Raw genomic sequence first — 9,642 nt, forward strand, 5'->3', positions numbered from 1 at the left:
CAGCAGGCACTGGGGGAGGCTGCAGCTGTACCCTGGATCTTACTGCTGGAGTGTGGAGGGGTCCCCAAGGAGGAATCTGGGCCAAGATAGAATCCCTTAGGGAATCTGGGCCATGGTTATTTACCAACTTGGACAGAAGTATTTTTAATACTTATTTGAAATCTCTGGAGAGCTAGTCTGACTGGCATCTGTGTGTTCTAGTCCCACCAGTCTTGCTATCAACCATTGTGCCCATACAACGGTATCAAATCCAATTAAAACCACACATTTTATTGATGTTTTTCATCAACAATTTACACAGGGCCATGTGCACAAATGGTACTGAAGTCTCACATCTGGGAACCTCCTCCCCAGTCACCCCAAGGACCAATATCTCCCTCCGTGCCCTATGTCAGACCTCCTGGTGCAGAGTCTCTGGACATGGTAGACCTGGCATCCAAGTTCAAACTCTAGGGCCAAGAGACACCCAAGGCCTGACTTGTCCTGGCCTCTTCTCTCCCCTTTGCCACTTTCACTGCTTGAGTATAGCCAGACGTGGGAGTAAAGGTAAAGGGTAACCCCAAGGACTGCTACATTGGGAAGGCCTGGGGACCCCGTCAGCCCACCACATCCTTCTCCTCCAGGTGAGGAACCACCAAGAAGGCAGAGTGACCATTTGTCTAAGGGTAGGATTCAGGGTGTACAGGGGGCAGTGGCAGGATGGCCCTGATGGCAGGGACCTCATTGTCCTCTTCACCACTGTATTTTAGTGCCTGAAACTTGGCACATAGTTGGTGCTTGATAAATATATGTTCATCTATATGAACAAATGGATGACTGAAAGAGTGAACGTGGGAGGGAGGGAAAAGTGTGAGCAGTTAAGCCATTACAACATTGGTCCTCAAGGGGGAATGAAGACAGGACCTGGGTAAAGTCCACCCAATCTGTGCCCAAGGACTCATGGTTTGGTGCAGTTGGAGTCACTGTAGCCACCCACTGGACACTGCAGGGCAAGGGCTCCAGCCCTGCTGCTTGTGCGGATGTCATATTGTCCTTGGACCCAGTCAGGAGGGGGCACTTGTGTTGTCCCCACTCCCTCATATGCCCAAGGGTCTGCTTCTCTGGGTCCCAGCACACAAAGCAATGCATCCATCCAGAGCAGTCAGATAAGCAGCAACAGTCTGGCAGGTGCAGTCTTGTGTTCTGGTCATTCCCGTCCCCAGCCTTCACTCCCTCATCTCCTCTCTTTGGGTTGAGCAGGATCTGGCTTTTCTGTCCCCACATCTTCCTTCATCTGACCCCAACACTGTTTTGTCTCCCTGTCCTCAAACCCCAGCCCTCCTAACTACTATTAATATCTGGGTAGTCCTGTGTTTGGTGGCTGGGTTGGGTCCAAAAATTTGCATCATGATTTTCAGACTCCTCCCATGAAAACCTACTCTCCATGAAAACAAATAACTCACATCAACTCTGCAGATCTGGCCCCCAGGCCTAGCAGTCACAAAGAGGACACCAGTATCTCAGAGTGAGAAGGAATCTCTACACTCATCTACAACAACCTTGTGCAAAATCCTTTGCACAGCAAGCCTGGCAGATAGGTGCCTAGATCCTGCGGATGCCCCAGTAGTGGAGCACTCACTACCTCCCAGGTAGCCATTCAAGAACTGAATAGCTTCAGCTGCTAGGATGCCCTTTACACGAGGCACGAATGGACCAGGTGCCCCTCTCCTCTCACTACCACCTCTCCCCCCCACCCCCCTGACTTTTTATACAGTCACATGCCTCCCTCACTTATGGGTGGCTCCTCTTTCCCTCGCTTTTCTTCTTTCCCTTCCCAACATCTGGCAAAAAAACAGAGGCTGGAAACCAAAGAGAAGAGCTGGAAGAGTGCCAGGGAAAGGAATCATCCAGCCAAGGTCTGGACTGGGCTGGGGTGGCCAGCTAAGCCCAGCTGGACAGGGAATAGCATCTGGAAATACCAGGCCATTAGTTGCCAAGTCCAGAGAAAGGACTTTGAACCTGGAGGGTGGGCAGCAAGCTCCTGTGCTCTTTCCCTCTCAATGCCACAATCCCCCAGAGGGTAAAGAAACCATACCTGCTGCTTCCTGCCTTCCCTGGCAGAGGGGACTTGGCTGCTTCTCACACATGGTGATGTCAAGCATTTGCCAGCCTCCAGCTGCTGGGGAGTCTTATCAGCAGCAAGAATCCACTGCTCACTCCCCACAGAGGGGAAGGGTTCCAGCACACAGTAGGGACTACAAGAGACATGGTAGGAAGTGGGTGGACCAGGTGGAGTGGGAAGAAGGCTTCCCAAGAAGGGACAAGAGCAGAAGCCACCTGCTGGCTGCTGAAGAGATCATTTTTCCTCCCTCTTACACTGTTCTTCCAGGCTAGGTGGAAGACCTGGGGTGGGTGCACGGACTTTACTAGCCCAAGGTTGTAGTGGGTCATGGATGGCAACAAGGGTGTTATGGTCTTATGTTGAGGAGGAATTGAGACACAGAGAGATGGAAATGATTGAGTGTCTGCCTGCTACTTGTCCTGCGGCTTAGAGCTCTCACTTCCGACATTGAACATGGGAACCAACAGGCCCAGCAGCCACCTCTTCCCGAAGACCTCCTGTAAGTTCTTGCGCCACGGCTGGGCCCTCACTGCCACCCCCTTTCGAGCCTGGTGGCGAGTCTGCCCCCGAAGGATCAACAGCAGCTGGTGGCAGCAGAAGCCGGCGCAGGCCAGGCCGACGGCAAACCAGAGGTAGAGCATGAGGATGACGAACATTTCAGAACCGAGGACAGCTCCTGCGGGGGGAGGGGAAACACCAGAACCGCTTTACACCCAGGCCACGTACTGAAATGCGATCTGGCTGGCGCTTTCCGCTGGGAAGGAGGGAGATTAATGAGACTGAAGCTGCATTTTGTAGCAATCTCAGCGCTGCAGCTAGGGAGAGGAAGGATGAACTAGTTGCTCTAAGTTTTCCTTAGTGCTGATGGCTCCTGAGCCGAGAGGGAACTGCGGACCTGGGGGAGAAGGAAGGCGCTTGATAAGCTCAGCAAGCAAGGAGAGCCCGCAGCTTCTCTGGCTCCAGTCTAGGCGCTGCTCTCATTTCCACACGGGCAGAAATGCCTCTCTGCTTCTCCCTCGGCTAGAAGAGGGAGAAGGGGTTTACTCAGGAGGAGCAAGGGGTGATTCGAGGGCCCTAAAGAGGCAGCCGGCTCACTGTCAGACTGCAGTGCCTTCTCCCTACGGGTCCCCACTGTCTGGGACAACTCTGGAAAGTGACAGCATGATAGAGAACAGGACCTAGTCATCGAGAAGAGCAAGTCACGAGCTCAGTCAGCCTCAAGGGCAGTGCAGCACACCGATGTAGGAAAAAAATTCAGTCATTAACATTAACAAGAGGACAATGTGGCACCAGAACTCTCAGCCAGGGCTGTCCTGTCAGTCAGAGCTTGCTGAGCCTGGAAGAGGCCCCTGAGATTCCCAGGTCAGCCCCGACAGTGGCACAGCGCCTTGCCCTAAGTTTATCTAAACTGAACACTTCCTGCTGTTAATTTTAGTAAGGGATCCCACACACTTCCTGGGAGTTTGAGAGGAGGGTCTGTCCGTGCTAGGTTGGAATCCCCTGGCTGTGTGGACTTGCGAAAGGTTCCTAACCTCCCTGAGCTGCAGTCTGATCATCTGCAAAACAGGTGTAATACTGACAATTCCATAGGGGTGCAGGATACAAGGAAATGATCTAAGAAGTAGTGAGCTTTCTGGTTCACACTTAGTGCAGCTCCCCTGCTGAAGGTCATTCCAAAGGAGAAAACTACATCCAAAAAGTGTTCATATTTAACTCCTAAGGCCATCAAGTTTTCTCTTCTTTTCCAGAGCTTGAAATCTTGGCTAGGCTGCAGCTTTGGCAGCTACAGTAAAGACACCTACCTTAGCTTGCCCAGTAGCGAGCGCAGTGGACCCAGGACAGAGCTCAAAAGCCCTAGCTCTTTGCTCCCTGTAGGGCAATTCCATTACCGCCTTTTCCAGTGAGGGTTTGAGTAGCTGCTCCAGGGACACCACCTTACAACCTATTCTATCCCTGAAAATCCTGACCATCATTCTTCCTTCCCTGACCAACCCTTTGCCCCAGCCCGTCTCTTTTCCAGTCTCCTCATATTCCAATTTCCAGGCCCCTAAAATGCTTTTAACACCTGTCTGGTCTGCTGAAGGGTGGTAGGCTCAGGAACCAGGAAGGATGGGATCTGATTCGGGCTTGCTATTAGCAGTTTCCTCTTCCCTCATCCCTAGGAGCTTTGATAGCAGGGTTTTCTTTGCAGAGTTGGAAGCAAACAAGTACAGCTTCCCAGGAGGTAGAAAGCTTGCTTTACCTGGCATTTGGAGCAGCCCCTCTGCCGACAGAGGCAGCAGTGGGATAGGGCTCACATTAGGCTGTGCCATCCCCTGACCCACTTCTTCCTTGTCAGCACAGATTAGTTTGGGCAGCCACATACAGGAAGGAGGATCCTGGGGCCATGTGTCCTTCAGGCTCGAGGAATGCTGATGGGCAAAGATGGCCCTGGAGCTAGGATATATGAACATCAGAGCTGTCAAGCTCAGGCCTGCCCTGCCACTCAGCCCCAGGAACAAGCCTGGGCGGATGCAAGCTGCTTCCCATGGGTTTTTCTCTGGCACTAAATCAAGGCATGAGGAAAAGACCTTGTGGCCTTTTCCTGGCCCTGTGAAGCAGCTACAAAAGGCTATTCTGGGGACCTGCTTTCTTTCAAAGTGTTTGAAGTTTCCTAGCCTGGCTGCTTGAGCTCCTCTTAACTATTTAATAATAGTTTTGCTTCTTTAAAAAAAAAAAAAACATAGCATTTTCCTATAGGGCTTGAAAGATCACATCATCTTATCTCCCCTGTCTTCTGCCTCTCACCAACTACCTATATCACTTTTGACAGACCATCACCCAACATCTTTAATACACCCAAGGACAAGAAGCTCCCCTCCTCCCAAAGTGGCTCATTTATCATGAAAGAGTATCAGAGAGGGTGCAGTATAGGGGAGAGACTATGAGCTTTGGAGGCAATAGCCCCAAATCTTGAGCTGTGTGGTTTTGAGGCAACTTAACCTTGCTGAACCTTTTGTTCTTGAGCCTTAAAAAATGGTAATACCTACTTCACAGACTTGTCATGAGGACTGGATGGAATGAGACATGCCCAGCGGGTGACACATAACAGGTGCTCAATGAACATCAGTTGCCTTTCCTGCCTATTGAACTTTCCAGTGGCACCTCTCAAATACTAGGACACATGTCAAATGGTGTCATCTCCATTTTCCAGATGAGAATAAGTTGGTGACACAACCTGTCCTGATTCACAAAGCCAAAAGAAAAGACAACTTCTAAAACCTACCTAGCTAGCCCTCTCTTTCTTTGCCATTAGCTGAGGGCTTAGGGTCAGCAGCCACCTTCATATGAAAGACCTCCCTCACCTTTAGCTCTCAGGGACCCATTCACAGCCATCCTGTGCTCTGGTCACAGATCTGACTCAGAATCGGTACCAGAGCTGAGGACAGCTATTAAGTAACTTGTGCCTTCTTATTCTTACCTGCCCACCTGTCATCTAAGCAGGAGAGGGTGTGCTCTCAGGAGTTCGGACTGGCAATCAGTCCAAAGAAGAGTTGGAAAGGAGGAAGCTGAACGAGAGGGTATATGTGGCAGACGGCATTGGAGGAGAGAAGCACTGGGGCAGGGAGGGATGTAACATTAGCAAAGGAGGGAGATGAGATGGGAATGCTGGAGATAAGTCTTGGCCTCCTTTTTCCAGTGGGTGTGGGGAGCAGATGAAGGACAGAGAGACTCATCCTTCCACTCGAACAGGGTCTGGACTTCAAGGTGGGCCCTGACTGGCTCTCTTCTGCCACCAGAGCAAAGCAAGAGGCACTTTCTTTCTTTCCTGTCTCCCAAACCTAGCACATATGGATAGGCCTCAAGCCCAGACTTAGCTCAAATCAAACCATTTCAAGATCCTCTTTCTGGAACTACCCATTTTTATGGCTGGTGAAAGTACTTGGAAAAGGATGTGTGATCAGGTTCTTTGGCTCTCTTCATCCCTCCACCTGCCCGTGCTCACACTCCACCCCCAGCCCACCCACCTACCCTCCCCCAGCCTGAGTATTTTGGTCCTGGCAGCCTCCTATGCCAGCATGGAGATCCAGAAGGCCTCAGAGTTCTGGGTTCTGGGCCCAGCTCAGCCATCAGCCCTCCAGACATCCCCTGTGGCTGGGGCCTCCCTGTTCCTACAGCCAAATGGCACAACAATTCTATGCCTAGGAAGAACTGGGCTGCAGCCCTAACAGAGACTGAAAGGATGGCTTCTCCAAGAGTGGAACAAAGTTTGTGAATGCCCAGCCAACGGCAGTTCTGGTGCATTAAGACATCTTGGGCTCTCAGTGAAAGTAGCTGTGCCCTGCCTTTCAAGGTTCCTAGATGGTCAGTGTGTTCAGGAACATATTCCATCCTCGGTGTTGCTGATGAAGACATTAGGCTGTGGTTTATGGTCCTGGGGACAAACCAGAGGCGGTTGCCCAGTAGTCATGAGACACTGGGAAGGCCAATTAGTTCTTCATCTGAGAAACAGAATACCGGTGCCATACACACATGCACACGTGCAGCCGTATGCACACTACCAACTGTGCAATCAAATTGGTCATAGTCAATGACCAGGGAGAGAAGGAAACAAAGTAGGGGAAAATTTCAAAGCCAAGTAAAATAGTAAGAGCTGCTATTAGAGTGAATTCCTTGAGGCATCCTGCTCTAAATCTAGTCCCCAGCAGGCTGCCCAGCTGAGCACCAGTGTGAAGACCCATATGCCTGGCTCCTGCAGGTGTCAGGGCATTTCAGAGGGTCATCTCCCAGCCCAGACACAAGCTCTGCACTGCGGATATGAAGTCATTAAGCATCCCAGTCTCCAACCAGGATACCCCTGCTCTGAGTCACCCACAAACTGCAGAACAGTGTGGTGGGGTCAAACCAGTAGAGGAGGGAGGACGGGGTTAGACTGCTGCTGAGGCTGGCTTGAGGGTCAAGTTCAATCTTACTGCATTTGGGTGTCGAGGCCTCTGGTGGGCAAAGTCCTTGGGGGGAATGAATTTATGAGGTCCAGGCAAAGGACAGTTATAACATGGGCTACATGGGGGATGTACCTGGCACACAGCAGGTACTGCCTGGCCACCATAATTCTATGGGTAAATAGACAGTATGATAGGTGAGGAAAGGGGGTATTGTCAGATAATACAGCATGTCCAATTACTTTCAATTTCAGATGGGCCACAGTATGTTTTCTTAGTATGGCCCATGCAATGTTGGGATACAATTATAATAAAAATTGTTTATCTGAAGTTTTAATTTATATGGGCATTCTGAGTTTTTATTTGCTAAATCTGGCAAGTCTTAGAGTTGCAGCAGGAGGTCTTATTTGCTGAACCTGCCTGCCAAGGCCCACTCACCGGAGAAGAACTGGCTGATGGAGGTGGGCAGGAGCGTGAGGAAGGCCAGGGGGTGGGCGAAGGAGATGGAGAGGACAGCGGAGATGTAGGCCACACCCGCCACCATGGAGTAGAGGCAGGCAAGGGAGGTGTAGAGGCAGAAGAGGACGAAGTTGCGCATGTTCCTGCTGCCGATGCAGTTGCCGGTGAAGAAACAGTGGTGGTCGTGTCTCAGCGTGACTCGGGCGCACACTCGGCAGAAGTGGGTGCTGGGCGGGGGGCACAGAGCCCTCTTGGCTGACGACCCCTGGCAGGCCCCCAGGTCATCCGGGGAGTTCTGGATGACGAGGACATAATTGCCCAGGGCGTTGGCAGAGAGAAACAGGAAGAGCGCCCCGTGCAGCAGGGCTGGCGACAAGAGAGGGGTAGCCGAGGGGTCCTCGCGCATGCTGGGCAGGAAGAGGAAGAGCTGCAGCACGAAGGTGACCAGGGAGATGCACAAGAAGTAGGCAGGGGCGACCACGTTGAGCAGCCTCAGGGCTAGCATCCTCGATTACATTCCTAAGGGGCGCGGGGGAGAGGGAGACTTGCGTTACCCCGTCGGCCAGGGGGCGCTCTTGTGAGCTTCTCCTCCCCAGAGGCGGGTCCCCGGGGCAGCTCCCAAATCTACACCCCCAACCTCTGCCCCTCAGGTCACCCCTGACCACTTCCCTAATCTGGGCCAAACTAGAAAGAGACCCTGAAGCCACAGCGGGCTCCCAGGGCCAGGTCCTACCTCGGAGGCTATGCCCTCGGATTCGAGCGACCTCCGCGCCCTGGAATTTTGAAGTCAGGTGCACGGAGAGCGGGATTTATTCGTTGTCTGCCCGGGCTGGGGGCAGGCACAAGATAGGGCTGCACTTCTCACGGTAGTGAAAATGAGCCCTGGTTTGGGATTTCTGCTTCAGATCTTCCTAGGAGGAGAAAGCGAAGGACTTGGGATGGGGACAGAGACATGTGCCCTACTGGAAGACCTCCTTTACCTCCCCTTCCTCCTCCCCCAACACTCATCTCGAGTAATTTCAGGGACCTCACCCATTCCGCGGGCTCTTTGGAGGGTTATGTGGGTACGGGCCCTTCGGGTGTTCGAGTGTTTCTTTGTGTGTGACTCTGTACGTGTAATCTGTGCGCGCCTGAGGGTCTGTGTTTGTGCATGTGCATGTACACACACGCAGCCGCTGCCACCTGGCTTTTTACTTTAAAAGATCAATTAAAATCAGCACATTCACAGGCCCTCAGACCCAAGGCGGGGTGGGGGCGCGGGCGAAATGCCGGTGCCGGCGAGTCCCGCTCAGCCCACCTCTCTAACGCTGGCTGCCCTGGCTGTGTCTTTGCAAACAGCATTTTCCCTTGAGCTGACGAAATTAAAATCCACTCTTCACGCCTGCCTCTCGCCCTCCCGGCGGGAGAAACCCAAACAATCCCCATGGCGCTGAAACCCTTTCGTTGCCGGCAGGCTCGCGCTGGGAGAACGAGAGGGTGCTCAGCCAGCGTTTCCAGGGATCCACCCCCCACACGCCCACCCAGAGCAGCCTCCTCCACACCCGCCCCAACCCCCAACCTCCAGCCCCCACAACCCAACTTGGGAAGCCACCGGGCAGTAGGATTGTGTGCACCAGAGACAACTTTTCCGGGGACTAAGGAATAGGACAGGCGGAGGCGCGAGAAAAGTTTGAGAAGGCGGCTGCACCCAGGAGGGGCCCCGGTCCAGGATGTCCGGTCCAGACTGAGGGGCTGGTCACCTTGGAACCCTCTTTGCAGGTGACAGTCTCCCCCAACCTCGGACCGGGGCTGTGGCGGCGAGCACAGGCCGCCATCCGCCGCCGGGGTGCAGCGCAGGGCGCGCGGGAGAGTGGTCGCCCGGGGTGCGTACCCCCGGGGGCCCGTACCGCCCTGGCCATGCGCGCAGGGAGGCTGCGGCGGCGATGCCCACCCTGAGAGCCCTTGGTCCCGGGCTCCGGCAAAGCAAGTGTCTTCCCCGCTCCAGTCGCCAGGGGGGCGCGGGAGCAGCCTCCAGATGCGCCGCGGCTTGGGAAGGAGAAGGACAGGGGCCGGGGGAGTGAGGGGCGCTCAGAGGGCGGCGGCTGCCCTGGCCCTGCCCTGGAGGGGGCGGCGGACAGCACCCCGGCGGCGGCGATGTGGGGGTCGCGGGGGGTTGTCAGT

The 9,642-nt window shown here is 53.7% G+C and overlaps 1 protein-coding gene across 3 annotated transcripts in view; it reads right to left on the bottom strand.

Annotated features, from left to right (window-relative positions):
- Window positions 1-249: 249 nt before the first annotated feature.
- The window catches only part of Zdhhc22 (zinc finger, DHHC-type containing 22), a 10,071-nt gene continuing 678 nt past the window's right edge, over window positions 250-9,642 (bottom strand). The window contains exons 2-4 of one of the 3 annotated variants that reach the window (XM_005390181.2): window positions 8,216-8,389; window positions 7,462-8,001; window positions 250-2,777 (exon numbers count right to left, since the gene is read on the bottom strand). In XM_005390181.2, the coding sequence (XP_005390238.1) occupies window positions 2,512-2,777; window positions 7,462-7,987 (792 nt within the window). In that variant the 5' untranslated portion in view covers window positions 7,988-8,001; window positions 8,216-8,389 and the 3' untranslated portion in view covers window positions 250-2,511. Of the gene's footprint in view, window positions 2,778-7,461; window positions 8,002-8,215; window positions 8,394-9,642 lie in introns of all 3 variants that reach the window. The other 2 variants (XM_005390179.2, XM_005390180.2) reach the window with 2 other exon arrangements.

The sequence above is a fragment of the Chinchilla lanigera genome, unplaced genomic scaffold (genome assembly GCF_000276665.1).
Source record: "Chinchilla lanigera isolate Chin_1 unplaced genomic scaffold, ChiLan1.0 scaffold00037, whole genome shotgun sequence".
NCBI classification, from domain to species: Eukaryota; Metazoa; Chordata; class Mammalia; order Rodentia; family Chinchillidae; genus Chinchilla; species Chinchilla lanigera.